Source organism: Hakea prostrata, chromosome 6 (assembly GCF_041222555.1).
Source record: "Hakea prostrata isolate BN-2017 chromosome 6, UWA_Hpros_2, whole genome shotgun sequence".
Classification (NCBI taxonomy): Eukaryota; Viridiplantae; Streptophyta; class Magnoliopsida; order Proteales; family Proteaceae; genus Hakea; species Hakea prostrata.
The window spans coordinates 13,913,847-13,934,132 of NC_142605.1; the positions used below are offsets into that span (position 1 = coordinate 13,913,847).

At 37.7% G+C, this 20,286-nt stretch overlaps 1 protein-coding gene and 3 non-coding genes across 4 annotated transcripts; 1 reads left to right on the forward strand and 3 right to left on the reverse strand.

Annotated features, from left to right (window-relative positions):
- Nucleotides 1-1,713: 1,713 nt before the first annotated feature.
- LOC149012298 (signal recognition particle RNA) lies at nucleotides 1,714-2,015 on the reverse strand. Its single transcript, XR_016174261.1, has one exon.
- A 3,590-nt stretch (nucleotides 2,016-5,605) lies between these two features.
- LOC149012299 (signal recognition particle RNA) lies at nucleotides 5,606-5,908 on the reverse strand. Its single transcript, XR_016174268.1, has one exon.
- A 5,491-nt stretch (nucleotides 5,909-11,399) lies between these two features.
- LOC149012300 (signal recognition particle RNA) lies at nucleotides 11,400-11,701 on the reverse strand. The gene has a single exon (XR_016174259.1).
- Nucleotides 11,702-15,030: 3,329 nt separating this feature from the next.
- On the forward strand, nucleotides 15,031-19,284 carry LOC149012301 (uncharacterized). Its single transcript, XM_089157568.1, has 4 exons — nucleotides 15,031-15,907; nucleotides 16,104-16,486; nucleotides 16,605-17,151; nucleotides 17,609-19,284. Exons 1-4 carry the CDS (start codon nucleotides 15,031-15,033, stop codon nucleotides 19,282-19,284), a joined length of 3,483 nt encoding a protein of 1,160 aa, XP_089013694.1.
- Nucleotides 19,285-20,286: the final 1,002 nt, after the last annotated feature.

A 20,286-nucleotide genomic window follows, 5' to 3' on the forward strand; every position in this document is an offset into this window, starting at 1 on the left:
ACTAGTGCAACTCCTGTGGAGAGAATGTAGTACCGTCAGTGGGAGTGGGAGATGTATGTCATGAAACTTCCTACGGATGGATGGAGTGCGCTTATAGCACCCATTGACGACAGAAAGAGACAGATCGCTCAGCATTTTGAGAAGTCTTTGGAGCAAAGCTGGAGAACTCCCTATATTGTTAAAACTGAAGCAAAGCCTATAGCCTAGGTGTGAGTTATTGGAATAAAACTACTTTAGTTTATTTATTGCTTCTGCTGAACTCGATAAATTTTGGAACTTGTTTTCTTTCATTCTTCTTTTGGAGTATTTGGACTCCTGTAATCCTTTTTAATTAATTATTTGAACTTTTTCTTGCTTATGATTATTATTACTTGCATTTATTATTGATGATAAAATCGTGGATCCTATGACAGATCGCACCCACGGGTTATCGGGCGAAACCGATACCGGTAGGTGGGGTGTGACAACAGAAGCCTCCAAGGATGTCCTTGTCGTAGAATGGGGAGAGATCCATATTACTTAAAGATAAGTTTCCCACAATCAGAGGAGACAGGTGGACGGCATATGATGGGGTTATCTAGGCTCTTAAGAAAAATTGGTGATCTCTAGTTTGAAGGGTCAAAAATAGTAGATGAAGGGGAAGAAGAGAATGGCTGAGGGAGGGGGAAGGTAGGAACGAGTAGAGTAGGCTAGGTGTTTGGGGAGAAATATGGGCTTGGGTTGGAGGGATTAGAAAGGGCTTAGGAGAAGTGGGGAAAGCGAGTGAGGATTTTGGCCCACTTAAGAGGGAATGATACCTATGATAGTCGGGATTTTGTTTAGGTTGAGACAATGTTTGGCATTGGGTTAGAGGCTGGGAGTGGTCTAAGGTGATAGGCAAGGAAGGGGATTAAGAGAGGGTGGGTAGTTAGTGATAAGGCCTAAGAAAGTGGTTGTGAGGTTTAAGGGGTGGGCTCAAACGGGGTGAAGGTGGGGGCCCCATTAGGGAGAGAAGGTTGGATAATTCTTGAGTTAGAGGGGGGGGGGTGTTGGTGGCGGGGACCAATTGAGGAGATCGACTGGTGAAGTAAGTGGTTTGAGGGATAGAGGTAGGATCTGAGTGAAGCAAGGAGGTAGGGGGTAGAGGAGGTTAGTAAAATGTTTATCGCAAAAGAGGTATGCAAGCTAGGGAGGGTTGAGCATATAGGACTGGGACCTAGGATGGAAGGTAGGGAAGGATTACAAGAGCTAGTCATATGTGTTAACTTAGGCAAGAGGGTTTCCATATTAGGCATGGACGAGGAACAAGGGATAGCTTTAATGAAAGTAGGGTTTTCCCCACTCAGTAAGGCTAGAGCACAACAATAGCATTTGCAACGACAACACAATTGATTCTACAGGAGGGTTAGAAATTCCAAGGAGGCATCAATACAATGATTGGCGTTGTGTAGTGGCAACATTATCGAGGAAAAACGTGACAACAAAGAGCCTTCAAGCCTAATATTGGGAATATTAGTGACAAAAGAGGGGTTTGATATCTTACCAATGACAATTACGATGTTTGATGGTGCAAGTGTCGATTTGAAGCTTTTAGAAGATGTATGGAATTAGCCATGGTTATAGGGCTAGTGAGGGTGTGGAATTAATCATTGCAACATCTATAGATAAAAAGTAGGTATCAGGTATGGCAGGGCGGCCTTTTTCTACATGTCTTGAATTAAGAAGAGATGCAAAAAAGGTGATTGTTTGATTAGGACCATCTCTTGGGGCACATGGGCTGAGGGTACCTCGATTTGTTATCCTTCCACCATCAATAGCGAGAGGTTCTCGCTGCTCTGTTAAGCCAGCCTGGCGCATTACCCTCCACTCCAGGAACCATGAAGCCTAGGCCTTCACCCAAACTACAAAGTTCAACTCCTAACTTGGAGCGGGCAAACCGGTTGTTGCACCTATCAACCAAACCCAACAAGAGTTGAACCAACATTCAATTACCTTAAGGCCCCACTTGGTTACAAGCTCACGCTACTGAGCTCGGCAATTGATTATTGTAGAGCTTAGATTTGTAAAGAGGCAAACATTTTGTGAGTTTTTCGATGTGGGACTAAAAAGCAATGCATGTGAATTAGAAATTACCTTCTAAATGATGACCTTGGAAATTGGAACATGAATATTTTACTTTTTTATAATGACTCACTCGGGACATGAATATTTTATTCTTAACTCGATTGGACTTGAAAGTTATTTCTAAACAATAGCCATTTTTTCTGTTAACGATTCTCTAGATTTTTTTTTTATACTTTTACTTTAGACTTCCCCATGAACTTATCTAAAAGGTTTCTGATCTTCCTTTTCTTATCCAGTTTTATCTTCTTTCTTGTCTTTTGAGTATTTTATTCTTTTCTCTATTGGATTTAGTAGTTACTATTATTCCAATTCATGTTTTCCTTTTTGACTTCGCCATGAACTCTTAGGAAGGGTTTTTTTTTTTTTTTTCAATAAAAGTATTTTTTTGTGTTTTAGATGTAATGTAGCTTATAATTTTTTTCTCCCATACCTCTCCACAACACATTTAGGAGGAATTCACTTATGAATTTTTTTTAGTTCACTTTATCAATGCTCATACCGGAGTGGAGCTATCCTAGGCCAAGGTGGCCATGGCCCGCCTCTCCCCTAATTTTTGAAATTTGCCTATAGATAGACCCTTTTGTTCCTCTTACTATATGTGAAATACCAATATTTTGTTCTTGGAAGTAATTGCATTTTGATTAAGTTATTAATATTAGATTAGGAGAAAATGTGATATTAAGATAAATTTTGGAGCAAGTTTTTATTTCTCCCTTATACTTAAGTCTATTAACTAAAATTTCCCTACTCTTAACTTTCACATCTAATTCCCCCGGAAAACCAAACTTGCACCTCTCCTTTTCCTTGCTATTTTTAAATTCCCAACTTCCCTTATTTTTTCTAACCTACTCAATTTTTCTCTTTCAACTTAAATCGATTCATATTATCTGGTTCAAGTTTATTACTTGAACCACTAAAGTATCTTTTTTTTTTTTTTTTTTGTGTATGAAACTAAAAGCTTCATTCATGAACTGGAAAGAAAATACAGACACAACAAAGAAAAGAAAGAAATACAAAAGATAAATGCATGAAAACACAAGGTTCGATCCGAACCAGGGAATGGAAAGTGACCAAATATCATACATGCAATAGACATGGTCATCCAGGCTAAGGAATTGGTCGAGCCCAATCCCTTAGAAAACTGATTGTAACAACCACAACAACAATTAAGCACAAGGAACACGACATACATATCCCCCATCACAAACACCCAAAGAGGCGACAAGTTTGTGGCATAGGCACACCACAAGGGCGGAAATACATGCCACAAGGCCGAAAGATAACACACCTCAAGGGTGGAGAGATTACACGCCTCAAGGGCGGAAACAATAGCCACGGCTAAGACACACCGGCGGCGACCAGCAACACGAAACTCTCGCAGTAGAAAAGCTTCCAAATCCACGGGAGATACTTCTAGCTCTGGCGTAAAACCTTCAGACCTGCGGAATGCACTACCGGATTTCACATCTACTTGAACTTTTTTTTTGGTCCTTCTCTAAACCATTCACGGGAAAGAGGGAGGTGAGGGAGTAGACCAGGGGTGGGGGTGGTGGACAAGGCAAACAGAGAGGCGGAAAGAGAGCAGGGTGTCCCCGTTGGGAAAACAAAACAGCCGTTGGGGAAAGGTCGGGGGGCCGTAGTGGGCGGTTTCTTTTTTTTTTTCTTTCTTTTTCTTTTTTTTTTTTTTTTTTTTTTTTTTTTTTTTCTTCTTCTCTAAACTGGTCACGGGAGAGAGGGAGGTGAGGCAGCAAAACAAGGGTGGGAGTGGAGATGGAGAAGGCAAACAGAGAGGCGCCCAAGTATCCTTCAGCTTCTAAAATGCTGAAATCAACTCCCATCAAACTAAAATAAAATAAAATTTTCTTATAAAAAGAAAAAATTGAAATAAAAAACTAAGCCTACAACTTTTAAGACATTGATAATGGGCTACTTAAGGAAAGAACATTACAAGCAAGATTTAATTTCTTGATTTATATAAATAGTTGCATGTACAAGTTCAATAACAACATGAGTTAAATAGAAATTTCATACGAAAAATTATCTCAATATATGCTGCTTCTAATGTTTAATTCTTGAAGTTCCCCATTATCAATATCTTGAGAGTAGTAAGTTAATTAGAATTTTTTTCTTTTTTCTTTTTTCTTTTTCCTGTTCCTCTTTTTAAAAAGTTGATTTTAGTATTAAGAACATGATGATAGTTTGGCAGCAAAAGTAGTAAATTTGAACTAGATAATATAAACCGATTGAAGTTGAAATTAGAAAAACCAGTTGGATTAGGAAAATATAGGGTTAACTTGGATAGTTAAACATATCAAGGGAGAAGGAGAGTTGAGAGTTTAGTTTATTGGGGGAACCAGATGTGAAAGTTTGAGTAAGGGAATTTTAGTCAATAGAGTTGAAGTAGAGAGGAATGGCATAAATTTGCTCTAAATTTTAAAATCCTTCTTCTCTCCTTTTTTTTGTGGGAAATTGTTAGTTCTATATTAAGGGGTGCGGACTATTACATATACTACTAGGAGCATTAAACCTATGACTTCAACCTCTTCATTAAGAGGTGCTGGTCATTATCAACCTAGCAATCCTTTGAATAAAATCCTTCTTTTTCTTCTGACTCTGCCAAGTCAAAAACACTTCAACTCTCAATTAAAAATAGAAGGTTGTGGCACTAAAAACTGGTACATGGAGCCAACATCCAATGAATGGTTTGCATCCTTGCCACATGTCCAAATTCCTCATACACGCCCTCCTGGAAATTTCACATGATTCATTCTCTTCTCTAACATGGGCCCATTGATGAGTATAAAAAGGTGATCGTTTAATTGGGATAATCTCTTGGTACTATGGGTTGAAGATACAATGGTTTGTAATCCTTCCACCGTCAAGAGCGGGAGGTTCTCACTACTCTGTGAAGCTAGCTTAATGCATTACCCTCCATCCCACATGTCCAAACTCCTCATACAAGTATCTAGGGAAACCCTTCTGGAATTTCATATGATTCATCCTCTTCTATAACATGGGCCCATTAATGAGTTTAAAAAGCTGATTGTTCAATTGGGATCATCTTTTGGGGTACTACGGATTGAAGGTGCATTAGCTTGTTATCCTTCCACGTCAAGAGCGGGAGGTTCTCACTACTCTATGAAACCAGCCTGACCCATTACCCTCCATCCTACATGTCCAAAATCCTCATACACGTATCGAGGGAAACCCTTCTAGAATTTAAAATGATTCATCCTCTTCTATAACATGGGCACATTCATGACTTTAAAAAGGTGATCGTTCAATTGAGATCATCTCCTGGGGTACTACGGATTGAAGGTGCATTGGCTTGTTATCCTTCCTCCATCAAGAGTGGGAGGTTCTCACTGCTCTGTGAAAATAGCCTAACGCATTGCCATCCATCCCACATGACCAAACTCCTAATACAAGTATCTAGCAAAACCTTCCTTGGATTTCACATGATTCATCCTCTTCTATAACGTGGGTTCATTGATGAGTTAAAAAAGGTGATCGTTTAGTAGGGATCATCTCTTGGGGTACTGCGGGTTGAAGGTACATTGTCTTGTTATCCTTCCACCGTCAAGAGCAAGAGGTTCTCGCTGCTTTATGAAACCAACTTGACGCCTTACCGTCCACTTTAGGAACCACAAAATTTATGCTTTCGCTCAAGCCACATAGCTCAACTCCTTATTTGGACCAAACAAACCAATTTTAGCACCTTCAAACTCGACTTAACAAGGGTTGAGAAAACGTTCAATCACTTTGAAGCCCCGCTTGGTTACAAGCTCATGTTACAAAGCTCCGCAATTGATGGTTGTAAAGCTTAGATCTATGAAGAGGCAAACATTTTGAAAGTTTTTCGATGTAGGACTAAAGATAAAGGCATAGGAATTAGAAATTTCTTTTTAAACATTGACTGAAGAGTAAAGCATGGAAGATGATTATTTTATCTATAAAATTAATTACCTTCTAAATCATGACTCTCAGACATAAATATTTTATTCTCTCTTGATGAATAAATGAATTCATTGACCAAAAAAGGGAAAAAGAGGGGGGGCGGAGAAGGGAAGCCCGCTAAAACAAAGAAAATACATGCTCAACAAAAGGCAATAAGTTTCTCTTGCAACCATCATAGAGAGTGTATACTTTGAACTAAAGGAAAATTGTAAAACTTGGTAAAATAATCTTAGTTTTTCTCTCCCTTCTTTTTCTTTTTCTTTGTTAGAGATTTAAAATCATCAAGAAAATCTCCATAGCTTAAAAATGCCACTTGGTAATACAATTCATTCTCCAGTAACCATCGTGGGCCAAGACATACGAAATGGTAGGGGTTTCAATCACAGATGTAACAACCCCGTAATTCTAACTTGGGATCCGTATTGGAGGTCCGATAACCCAAAGTCCAGCCATAATAACTTGTGGAGTATTCGGATTGAAGTCCATTATCCATACTAGGGTCCATGGATATGGATTCTGCTGATGAAGAAGTTGCCTTACTGGGAAATTGGATCACCAGTCAGATTTAGGGTGTGTTTGAAGATGTCCGTAACCAAAGTAAAAACTCCCCACATGTTGTATACGGTTAGGTTTGAGTTAAGGATCAACCCCTTGAGCAAAGAACCCACATCCTGAAAAGTACTAGGGGGTGGTTGCTAAAGGTGGTTGATAGACCTATCAACCGCCCTAAGCAACCGTCAGATCTACTTGCGGGATTGTTACCCTAATTTCCCCCCAGTCCCATATATATACCAAACCCCGACATTTTTATACATTATTCTATTCGGGATTTCTACTGTGGACAGCTAGGAGGCAGAGAACACGTGCTGGAAGGTGAGAGAAGCGTAGTTTGTGATGAAGATCCAATCCTTTGTCAGATTTGCAAGTCAAGCGGAGGTAAGTGATCCCACACTCTTTATATTCTTTCCTCATCCCTTTGAATGGTGTGGATCTACTTCCCCTTGGCTTGGTGGTTAGTTAATTGTGTTGATTCTATTCCCCATCAATGATTTTGGTTGGATCCTATTCGAAAATGGATACTTGCATTTGAATTAAGGGTAGATTTAATTGAAGGAGATGATTTGAATATTGAATCATTAGAGTTTTAGGGTCTTGTTTCATGCTTGTGTTGTAGGCTCCTTAAGGACGAAATTTAATTTAAATCTTCCCAAAATCAGATTAAAATTAGGATATCAAAAGTCAAAATTTCGGACTTAGAAGTAGTCTGGAACAGGGGCGGTCACTTGACCCAGCCAACCGCCCCAAGCGACATGCTGAGTCATAGTAGCTCTGTGAAGTTGGTCTTTGCTTTGATTTGACTCATGTCTTTTATATATTTTTGCAACTCTATATTTAGGTGATCTCTGAGGTTCTCTGGATTGTTGTGGGTGAGATATACTTGCATTTTAGTAAGCTTTTATATATTTACAGGTAAGGACACATTCTTATATATATATATATATATATATATATATATATATATATATATATATATATATATATATATGTGTGTGTGTGTGTGTGTGTGTGTGTGTGTTGTGTGTGTGTGTGTGTGTGTGTGTGTGTGTGTGTGTGTGTGTGTGTGTGTGTGTGTGTGTGAGGATATGTTTTATGATGAACTGTTTAATTGTTACATGTATCATTTATAACTTGTTGTAGTTGTATATTTCATTAATTAGTAGTTGAATGTATGTTGCAGATGATGTTTATGTGTAGTTTATTACTTTGTGATATAATATGAATGGTTATGCTATAATGGTTGATGAAGTGATGTAATTATGATGGAAGGGTATCCATTGCTTGGGATATCAGAGGGTTGTGGTAATGGAGACATGCTTACTGATGCCCATCACTACTATGATTGTTGGATGACATGTCTAGGGAGTCTAGATTGTATGGCTGGGTACCCATACATGCTACTACTATTTCGGTAGGGGAATTGAAGCCAAATGACCTGTGATAATAGTAACGTGACTATGTTTCATCCTACAGCCGTAACAAGTCCATGCGGAGATTCAGTAGTCCATTATTGATCATGCATTGGTAGGGTTGCATATGTTAGGGTTTGCGCTTATGGATATCCAATGAGCGGCCGAAAGTCGTGAGGGGTCATGAGACCATCCGCCCCAACAATATGTGGATGACCATAGGGTTAGAGAATGGAGTCCAACAGCAGTAGCTAGTCCGTGATGGTTCTCATTCCTAAGTAGGGGAAAATACTGAACCGAGTTGGTTGGTGTCATAGGGGAAGTATCTGGACTACATGTAGTATGTTACCGTGTGACCTTGCATTGGATTAGAAACCCCGACATACGCCAGTACTTATGCCAATGGTCGTGGTAAGAGAGTGTTGATCTAAACCCCAGCTATGGTTGATTTACGAGGACTGAACCCCTTTACTCGGGATCATAAAAGTGGTAACCAGTCTGTGAAGGATCAGAGTGACTAGACCTACCCAGAGGAGGGTTGGTGTCATATCTTAAAAAGCATGTCAACCATGTAGAGACTTGCATAGTTAGATTCTGGATGCATTCATATATTTGCATAACATTCATTACATATATACTTACTTTGATCTGTTGTCGATATGTATGTGAGAAGTGTTTTCCTTACTGAGTTCGTCAGAACTCATTCCTTTTTTTTTTGTATGTTACGTTATATTATATTATACAGATGGGTTTACCGAATCAGGAGAGGTTCCGTATGACTAGAGCAACTCCTTTGAAGAGAATGTGGTACCATCAGTGGGAGACGGAGATTTATGTCATGAAACTTCCTACGGATGGATGGAGTGCGCTTATAGCACCCATTGACGAAAGAAGGAGACAGATCGCTCAGCATTTTGAGAAGTCTTTGTAGCAAAGCTGGAGAACTCCCTATATTGTTAAAAACTAAAGCAAAGGCTATACCCCAGGAGCGAGTTACTGGAATAAAACTACTTTAGTTTATTTATTGCTTCCGCTGAACTTTATAAATTTTGGAACTTGATTTTTTTCATTCTTCTTTTTGATTCATTCCTTTAGAGTATTTGGACTCCTATAATCCTTTTTAATTAATTATTCGAACTTGTTCGTGCTTGTGATTATTATTACTTGCATTTATTATTGAAGATAAAACCGTGGATCCTGTGACGGATTGCACCCACGGGTTATTGGGAAGAACTGATACCGGTAGGTGGGGTGTGACAACAGAAGCCTCCAAGGATGTCCTTGTCGCACAATGGGAGAGGTCCATATTACTTAAAGATAGTTTTCCCACAATCGGATAGAGGAGACATGTGGATGAGACATGATGGGGTTATCTAGGCTTTTAAGAAAAATTAGTGATCCCTAGTTTGAGGGGTCAAAAACAATAGATGAAGGGGAAGAAGAGAATGGCTGAGGGAGGGGGAAGGTAGGAACGAGTGGGGTGGGCTAGATGTTTGGTGAGAAATATGGGCTTGGGTTGGAGGGATTAGAAAGGGCTTAGGTGAAGTGGGAAAAGGGAGTGAGGATTTAGGCCCACTTAAGAGGGAATCATACCTATGATAGTCGGGGTTTGGTTTAGGTTGAGACAAAGTTTGGCATTGGGTTAGAGGCTGGGAGTGGGCTAAGGTGATAGGGAAGGAGGGGGATTAAGAGAGGGTGGGTTGTTAGTGATAAGGCCTAAGAAAGTGGTTGTGAGGTTTAAGGGATGGGCTCAAACGGGGTGAAGGTGGGGGCCCCATTAGGGAGAGAAGGTTGGATAATTCTTGAGTTAGTGGGGGGGGGGGGTGTTGGTGGCGGGGACCAATTGAGGAGATCGACTGGTGATGTAAGTGGTTTGGAGGGATGGAGGTAGGATATAGATGAAGCAAGGAGGTAGGGGGTAGAGGAGGTTAGTAAATTGTTTATCGCAAAAGAGGTACGCAAGCTAGGGAGGGTTGAGCATATAGGACTAGGACCTAGGATGGAAGGCAGGGAAGGATTACAAGAGCTAGTTGTATGTGTTAACTTAGGCAAGAGGGTTTCCATATTAGGCATGGATGAGGAACAAGGGATAGCTTTAATGAAAGAGGGGTTTTCCCCACTCAGTAAGGCTAGAGCACAACAATTGCATTGGAGACGACAACACTATTGATTCTACAGGAGGGGTTTGAAATTCCAGTGAGGCATCAAGACAATGATTGGCATTGATGCAGATGGCAACAACATTATCGAGGAAAAACGTGACAACAAAGAGCCTTCAAGCCGAATATTGGGAATAACAGTTGCAAAGGTGGGGTTTGGTATCTTACCAATGACAATTGCGATGTTTGATGGTGCAAGTGTCGATTTGAAGCTTTTAGAAGATGTATGGGGAAAAAATCATCTGTTGTGCACATCTCTTTGCTATGCACAACAGTGCAGCTTCACAAAAGGACATGTTTAATATACCAAATTAATGACATGTGTAATTTAAATGGATCCCATCTTTTACCCGTTAGGCCATTAGAAAACCCGATTCAACTCCAACACTCTTCCTCTCTCATGGTCTCACCTCCTCCTCCCATTCTTTCATTTCTGTCAAGGGAAATCAAAGCAGAGAAAACCACGGCTCCATTGTTTGTTGCTCATTCTTCCCGTCAAAGGATCTTGTTCATCTAGGGAATAAGAAAACGATCGTGTCATCAGAAGCTGAAAAAAGTATTTCGAGCATGGAAGCGTGTGAATTTTCTTTTAGGTCTTCTTGTTGATGAATAGCCATACAAATCCCTGCCTTTTTTGATATTAAGAATCGCCTAACAAATCAATACCTCTGAGAATGACAATGTTTTACAGTCCATATCAAAACTCTAAGGTTTTTAACCCTTGATCGATAATGTCTTTGATCTTTCACCGAATCTTCTAGTTATAATAGAGGAGGTTTTGTATTTGGGTTCTTCTGATCTAAACTGCTACAACCATGACCGATAAATAATCAGCTATGCAAGAATTAGATGAATATTCGTCACTCAAAGAGTTGAATTTGGAAACTGATACTGGAGGAAGCACAACTGCACAATCTCTATTTTTGGGTTTACTTTTTAAGCCCCAACCCACCTCCAATGATAATTGCTACTGGACCCCAAGCAATTCTGGTATGATGTCATTTGCTAAAGACTCCAAGCAACAAGCATTTATCGGGTTTTCTAACGGGTAGAGGATGGGTTCCATGTAAACTTGCATTTTGAATAGGGTTTCAATCTGAATCATTAATTTGGTATATTACATGTGTCCTTTTGTGAAGCTGCACTGCTGTGCACAGCAGACGATTTTTTTCCGGCCTATTTCTACATGTCATGAATTAAGAAGATATGCAAAAAAGGTGATTGTTTAATCGGGACCATATCTTGGGGCACCTGGGCTGATGGTACGTCAATTTGTTATCCTTCCACCATCAAGAGCGAGAGGTTCTCGCTGCTCTGTAAAGCCAGCCTAGCGCATTACCCTCCACTTTAGGAACCATGAAGCCTAGGCCTTCACCCAAACTACAAAGTTCAACTCCTAACTTGGAGCGGGCAAACCGGTTGTTGCACCTATCAACCCAACCCAACAAGAGTTGAACCAATGTTCAATCATCTTAATGCCCCACTTGGTTACAGGCTCACGCTACTGAGCTCGGCAATTGATGATTGTAGAGCTTAGATTTGTAAAGAGGCAAACATTTTGTGAGTTTTTCGATGTGGGACTAAAAAGCAAAGCATGTGAATTAGAAATTACCTTCTAAATGTTGACCTTGGAAATTGGAACATGAATATTTTACTTTTTTATAATGACTCACTCGAGACATGAATATTTTATTCTTAACTCGGTTGGACTTGAAAGTTATTTCTAAACAATAGCCATTTTTTCTGTTCACGATTCTCTAGATTTTTTTATGCTTTTACTTTACACTTCCCCATGAACTTATCTAAAAGGTTTTTGATCTTCTTTTTCTTATCAAATTTTATCTTCTTTCTTGTGTTTTGAGTATTTCATTCTTTTCTCTATTGGATTTAGTAGTTACTATTATTCCAATTCATGATTGTTAAAATTCTTTGTTAGGTTTTTTATTAAAATCTATATTATTTATATATTAAGTTTCAAAGTTTTTGTATTTATTTTATTTAGTTATTTTGTTGTGTGTGGGACCCATGAGGTAAGGGTGGTAATGAGGCACCATGAGTAAAGGAGGCCCTTCATGACCTTGGTTATGAAGCTCCTCATGACATTGGTCATGCGTCTTAAAGGTCTTGATCATGGTGATGAGGTGGGCTTACTTGAATGGTGGAATTACTCAAATTCTAACTCTTGACCTTCATTTCTCATTTCAACTTCATGACCATTCATGGCCATTACCATGAGTGGGGGTTAAGGTCTTTGAATGGGTTAAATCCTATTCATTCCAAAGAAGTGAATATGAGAGTTACTTCCCCAAGTAGTGGGGAGGTTAGGTCAAGGGGGTTTATTCACATTAGTGGAGGAGGGACAAGCCATTGATTCTCCATTAGTGGAGAATTGATTCTCCCCTTGTGAGGAGGTGTGGTTTGGGCCTATATAAACCCAACCCTTCCTTGCATATTGTGTGCAATTGAGACACTCCTCACTCACATTGTTTGTTTTACGAAGTTCATTTCTTTCTTGAGTTGTCTAAGTGTTGTGCTCTAGCTTTTGGCTCCTTGAAGGGACTAGAAGAACTACCTCATCTTCTAGTTGGAGGTTGCTTTATCTTGGAGGTGGTGGTGTGAAGAACCCTTGGTAGTAGGGTGCATCAATTACCTTAAAGACAGCACTCAAGGTGTGACTCAACCTCATTGATCGGTGGTTCGTTCGGTTGCAACTTTGATAGGTCATTTAATTGCATTAATATTATATCAAATCCTTTATATTTTAATGAGACTAATTGGTTGTTTTATTTGGATATGGACAGATTATAGCATTTGGATATCAAATCTATAAAAAGAATGGTTAGAACCATATTGGCACATTTTTAAATCAAACCAAAGAATCACACCCAAATTAAGATGGAAGATTTGATTATGTCCAAAGCTAGAGGTTTGATCTTGCCCAAATCAGAAGGGTTTTCGTAAAAAGTCTTAATTCAACAAGCAAATATTTCGTTCTCTCTTGCGATTAGACATCTAAGGAAGAAGCTGAATTGGAAAGTGACTAAACTGGAAACCATTGCATTGGCAAAGATGAAGAAAGGAAACAACTAAATTGGGAAGAATTGCATTGCCAAAGTGAACGATGGAAATAACAGAATTGGAAAGAATGCAGAATTGGCAAGAATCCTCTATAAGAAGGAATGCATTTTTAGAGATTGAAGAATACACACAAGCTACAACAAGAGGAAGCCACAGTTCTGAGGAAGAACGGCACAATGTTTTCTATTTTCATTTCTTTGTTTTTCTTTTCCATGTCTAGCTAATTCCAATCTTTCGATCAAGATTAATGGAAGTTTGATTTTCACCAATTGTGAGACTTTGGATTATTAGTTTTCTTTAATTCTCAGGTATTTATGCGTTTTCAATGTTTATTATGTTATTGCATTAATCCTTAGACAAGAGGCCTATTGTTTTATGATTAATACAATACCTAGTCAATTAGAATAATCATTTATTATTCTTATATAAGTGATAAATAGCATCCTCTAATGGGTAATCAATGCCCCTGGAGAGTTTGCTATGAGAATGTATATCCTAGTTTAAATAAACAAGGCTTTTCCGGGTTTATTGACTAGGGATTGGGTCTTTCAATTTTTTATGCGATTAATAGACATAACTCAAAGGACAGATCCGAAGGTTATTTTTATTAATTAGGGAATAACTCAAAGGATGGATCCGAAGGTTATTGATAAAGTAGGGAAAGATTGGTTGTTAGAGGACTGATCCTCAATGACCATAACCAATCTATCCGAAATTAAAGTTTTTATTTTTTAAGTCAATGATCAATTGAGAGAATCAATACTGAAGTTAAATCTTGATTGAAAGTTTTATTATTCTGATTTTCTTGTTAACTACTGCATTCATTTATTTTTATTTAATTTGTTGATTCAAAATCCCCCAATTTTTATCAAGGGATAAATCTTCACCAATCTCTGTGGATTCAACCCTACTCACTACTAATACAAATTCAGTTGAGAGAATGATTATCTTTGGTGGATTCGACACCCATCAAATTTTGGCGCCGTTGCCGGGGATTGGTTTTTTTAGATTTATTAATTTTGCTTTATTTTATTTTTTTATTTTTTTTCCTTAATCTCTTGGTTTTTTGTTTTATACCTCAATCCACTCTTACAGGTGAACTTCAATTTGATCCTGAGATTGAGAAAACAGCCCGTAGATTGAGGAAGGAAACCAAACAACATTTTCAGGGAGTATCATCTTCTTCATCTTCTAGTATTGATTTAATTGGATTATTTGGGTTTGAAGAAGAAATCATGGATGCTAATAATATTAATGAGAGGACCTTAAAAGATTTAGCCATGCCAGATTTGAACCAACAACCATTATGTATTGAATATCCAAGTGTTGAGGTTGCTTTTGAATTAAAATCTGGTTTGATTCATTTACTCCCCACTTTCCATGGTCTTGCAGGTGAAGATCCTCATAAACATCTTAAGGAGTTCCATGTGGTGTGCTCCACAATGAGGCCACATGGTGCAACTGATGAACAAATCAAGTTACGAACTTTTCCATTTTCTTTATCAGAAAAAGCTAAATATTGGTTATATTACTTACCTTCTAGTTCAATAACCACCTGGATTGAGATGAAAAGGCAGTTTCTTGAAAAGTTTTTTCCTGCCTCGCGGGCTGCTACTATAAGGAAAGATATATGTGGGATCCGACAATATCATGGAGAAACTCTTCATGAGTATTGGGAAAGATTTAAGCAATTGTGTGCTAGTTGTCCCCAACATCAAATTTCTGACCAACTTCTAATTTAGTATTTTTATGAAGGGTTATCTAACATGGATAGGAATATGATTGATGATGCTAGTGGAGGTGCGTTGGTACATAAAATCCCTACTGAGGCAAGAAATTTAATTTCTAATATAGCTGCCAACACACAACAATTTGGGACTAGACGGGATGATCCACCAAGAAAAGTTAATGAGGTAAGTGTCTCTTCCATTGACCAACGTTTGGATAATCTAACTTCTCTTGTGGAAAAATTGGTTGTAGGAAATATCCAACAAGTGAAGGCTTGTGGCATTTGCTTCAAAACAAATCATGCCACAGATACATGCCCAACACTTCAAGATGAGACTCATGAACATGCCAATATTGTTGGAGGATTCCCAGGTCCACCAGAAAGAAGATGTGATCCATACTCAAACACATACAATTCAGGATGGAAGGATCACCCAAATCTGAGTTATGGGCCTAGAGCTAATAATTTCCAACAACAATATCAGCCTAAGCAATCCGATCAACAATATCAACAAGCTTCTAAGCAAGGTAAGTCTCTTAAACAATTAGTTGAATCTCTTGCTCTTAGTTCTCATCAATTCCAACAGGATACAAGAGTAAGTATTCAAAACTTGGAGGGTCAAATCAGTCAACTCGCATCTTCATTAAGTAAGCTTGAGAATCAAGGAAAATTGCCCTCACAAACAATTATCAATCCAAAGCAAAATGTGAGTGCCATGACATTGAGAAGTGGCAAGGAGTTAGAAGGACCTATTGCTCGTCATTCAAATTTAAGAGAGGAGAAAGAAAAAGAAGTAATACCTCCTGTACAACATGTAAGCCCAAAGGTAACACCCCCTCCTTTTCCAACAAGACTTTCTCAATCAAAAAAACTTGAAGAGGAAAAAGAAATTCTTGAGACATTTCGCAAAGTTGGTAAATATTCCTTTAATTGATGCTATCAAACAAATTCCTCGCTATGCGAAATTTCTTAAGGAATTATGTACTAATAAGAGAAAGTTGCAAGGCAATGAGAAAATAAGTGTGGGGGAGAATGTCTCAGCTGTGTTATAAAATAAATTACCTTCAAAGTGCAAAGATCCAAGTATGTTTGTCATTCATTGTAAAATAGGTAATGTGAAAGTTGAGAAGGCTATGTGTGATTTGGGTGCTTCTATTAATGTTATGCCTTTATCAATTTATAAATCTTTGAATGTTGGACCTTTGAAGAATACTGGCGTAATAATTCAATTGGCTGATAGATCAAATGTTTATCCTGAAGGAGTGTTAAAAGATGTTTTAGTTCAAATAAATGGATTAGTTTTTCCTGCAGATTTTTATGTACTTGATATGGAAGAAGACTATTCTCCTAATTCAAGTTTGATTTTATTGGGGAGACCTTTCTTGAAAACTGCTAGAACTAAAATCGATGTGCATAATGGAACATTAATAATGGAGTTTGATGGCGAGATCATTAAATTTAATATCTATGCTTCCATGAGATATCCTAATGATGTATATGCTATTTATGCTTTTGATGCCATTGACACTCTAGCTCAAAAAATATTTAATTTGTGATGAAAACAAGTTAAAAATTGCACTTAGTAATGGTTTGACTCTTGAAAAAGTGCAGCTTGCAAAAGAAAAGTTTGCAATAGAGGATGAATTGCAAAAAACTATTTTTGAATTAGAGTCATTTAGACCTAAGAGGGTTGATGTTCCTTTTGCTAATATTCCTATTTCTAACACAAAACTTTTACCCTCTATTGTGCAGGTCCCCAAGTTGGAACTCAAAACATTGCCAGATCATTTAAAATATGCATTCTTGGGTGATAATAAAAATCTCCCCGTAATTATTTCAAGTAAGCTAAATGCATTAGAAGAAGAGAGATTGCTTAGAGTGCTTCAAGAATATAAGGAGGCTATGGGATGGACCATAGCGGACATAAAAGGTTTAAGTCCCTCAACATATATGCACAAAATCCTGCTTGAAGAAAATTGTAAACCTTCTAGGCAACCTCAACGCCGTTTGAACCCACCTATGATGGAGGTAGTGAAAAAAGAAATTCTAAAACTCCTTGATGAAGGTATGATCTATCCAATCTCAGATAGCAAATGGGTAAGTCCAGTTCAGGTAGTTCCAAAGAAAACTGGCATCACTGTGATTCAAAATGAGAATGGTGAGTTGGTGCCCACCCGAATCCGAACGGGTTGGAGAGTTTGTATGGATTATCGTAAATTGAATGCATCAACTAGGAAGGATCATTTTCCTCTCTCATTTATTGATCAAATGCTTGAACGTTTAGTGGGAAAATATCATTATTGTTGTTTGGATGGGTTTTCATCAAGTTCTGGTTGCACCAGAGGATCAAGAGAAAACCACATTTACATGTCCTTTTGGTACTTTTGCTTACTGACGGATGCCATTTGGATTTTGCAATGCGTCTGCTACATTCCAGAAATGTATGGTTAGTATTTTTTCTGAGTATGTTAAGAACATCATAGAAGTGTTTATGGATGATTTTACAGTCTATGGTGATTCTTTTGACATATGTCTAACTAACCTAACAAAAGTGCTGCAGAGATGTATAGAAGCTAATCTTGTTTTGAATTATGAAAAATGTCACTTTATGGTAGATCAAGGACTTATTTTTGGACATATCGTTTCTGCAAAAGGTATAGAGGTTGATAAGTCAAAAATTGATATTATAAAATCATTGCCTTATCCTGTCACTGTACGGGAGATTCGTTCTTTTTTGGGGCATGCAAGATTTTATCGTCGCTTTATCAAGAACTTCTCCAAAATCACACAACCTTTGTGCAGACTATTGCAAAAGGATGTAGCATTTGACTTTGATAAAGCGTGCAAGGAAGCTTTTGACATTTTAAAAGACAAGTTGACTTCAGCCCCCATCATCAGATCACTAGATTGGAACCACCCTTTTGAAATCATGTGTGACACAAGTAACTATGCAATAGGAGCTATTCTTGGACAAAAATTTGGAAGAGAGTCTCACGTCATTTATTATGCTTCAAGAACTCTTGACAGTGCACAATGCAATTATTCAACAACGGAAAAAGAACTTTTAGCTATTGTATTTGCTTTAGAAAAATTCCGTTCTTATTTATTGGGTACTAAAATTGTTATTTACTCTGATCTTGCAGCTCTGAAATATTTGTTTTCAAAGAAAGAAGCAAAACCAAGGCTGATCTATTGGATACTCTTGTTACAAGAATTTGACTTGGAAATACGTGACAAGAAAGGTGCAGAAAATTTAGTTGCCGACCACTTGAATAGATTGATTTCAAGTGAAGACTCATCTCCACTACAAGACAATTTCCCAGATGAGCATCTCTTTTTCCTTAATGAGGTTCCCTGGTATGGAGATATAGTTAACTATTTAGTTACTAAAACTCTACCTAAGGATTTATCTAGAGCTCAAAAAGATAAAATAAAAAGTGATGCCAAATATTATGTGTGGGACGATCCTTACCTTTGGAAGCATTGTTCGGATTTAATTATTCACAGATGTGTCAATCAACAAGAAATATCATCCATCTTACAATTCTATCATTCATATGCTTGTGGTGGACATTTTGGTCCAAAAAGAATGGCTCGAAAAGTTCTAGAATGTGGGTTATATTGGCCAACTTTGTTTCATGATGCATATAGGTTTTGTAAATTATGTGAGCGTTGTCAAAAAACTTGGAACTTAGGACATAGAGATCAATTACCCCTTATCCCTATACTTATTTGTGAAATTTTTGATATCTGGGGTATAGATTTCATGGGTCATTTTCCTAATTCTTTTGGTAATTTTTATATAATTCTTGTTGTGGATTATGTCTCTAAATGGGTGGAGGCTAAAGCTACCCGAACTAATGATTCTAAAGTGGTTGTGGATTTTGTCAAGTCACAGATTTTTGTCAGATTTGGCACACCCAAGGCAATGATTAGTGATAGAGGCACCCATTTCTGCAATAAAGTGATTGAAGCATTGTTCCGCAAGTATAATGTCACTCATCATGTTTTCACTGCATACCATCCACAAACAAGTGGGCAAGCTGAGGTGTCAAACCGAGAAGTCAAGTCCATTCTTGAGAAAATGGTAAATCCAAATCGAAAAGATTGGAGTTTAAGACTTAATGATGCATTGTGGGCCTATTGGACAACCTACAAAACACCTATAGGTATGTCTCCTTACCGTTTAGTGTTTGGGAAAGCTTGTTATCTTCCTATCGAGATGGAGCATAGGACATTTTGGGTTGTAAAACAATGCAATATGGAAATGGACAAAGTTGGAGAACAATGAAAGCTTCAGTTACAAGAGTTGGAAGAAATTTGCAACGAAGCCTATGAGAGTTCAAGGATTTACAAAGATAAAACAAAGGCTTTCCATGATCAGCAATTGCGAGGTAGGAATTTTACAATTGGTCAAAAAGTTTTGCTCTACCAATCTAGATTGAAATTGTTTCCAGGAAAACTGCGTTCTAGATGGTTAGGACCTTTTGTCGTTACTATTGTCTTCTCTCATGGTGCAGTTGAAATCCAAAGTTTTGAGACTAATAAAATTTTCAAAGTTAATGGTCATCGGTTAAAACCTTTTTATAAAGGTTTTCAAGTGCATAATGTTGAAATTGAGCTTGGTATTCCAGAACACAAGGAATGAAAAGGCACCAGGTCTAGCCAAAGACGTTAAATGAAGGCGCTAATGGGAGGCAACCCAATTTTCTTTACTTTAATTATTTTCTTCTTTTTGATTGATTTCATTAATTACTTGTTATTTTTTTATTGTTAGAAATCTTAATTTATTTTTCTCTTATTTTCTGACAACCAGTTTTTTTTTACTCTCCGCCTTCCGCTTGATTGCTCAGCTTCAGTCCACTGTTCTATATATGAGGGGAGTATTCCTAAATTCTCTTATTTCTATGACAATGGGGACATTGTTAAATTTAAGTGTGGGGGAGGGGATCACATATTTATACTTTTTGTAGGTGAAATTTTCTGAAATTTTTTTTAATGATGTTTCATTTTCTATGAGTTCAATGGAATGCATGACCAATATTTACAAGTTGAATTCAATTTTGATGAATCATGATCAATTAAATTCTTTGAAATCACATGCTAATGAAAGATTGTTTTAATTTCTGATTTAGAGGAAAATATGCTAAAGATTCATATACATAAAAATTTTTGTGAGATTTTGAGCCTAAGAGCATATATCATTAGTTTTACTCTGATTTTCTTGATTGAGTGATAATCTTTTATGGTTGGTTGGATACTTCTAGAACTTGTTTAGTTTTGCATGTTGAAA

Bases quoted from the DNA above. Each gene is read 5' to 3' on its own strand.
- LOC149012301 (XM_089157568.1), top strand. From the start codon at position 15,031: ATGGATAGGAATATGATTGATGATGCTAGTGGAGGTGCGTTGGTACAT. The intron at 16,487-16,604 runs GTATATGCTATT...GAAAAAGTGCAG, and splicing joins CCATGAGATATCCTAATGAT to CTTGCAAAAGAAAAGTTTGC. The intron at 17,152-17,608 runs GTGAGTTGGTGC...ACTTTATGGTAG, and splicing joins TGTGATTCAAAATGAGAATG to ATCAAGGACTTATTTTTGGA.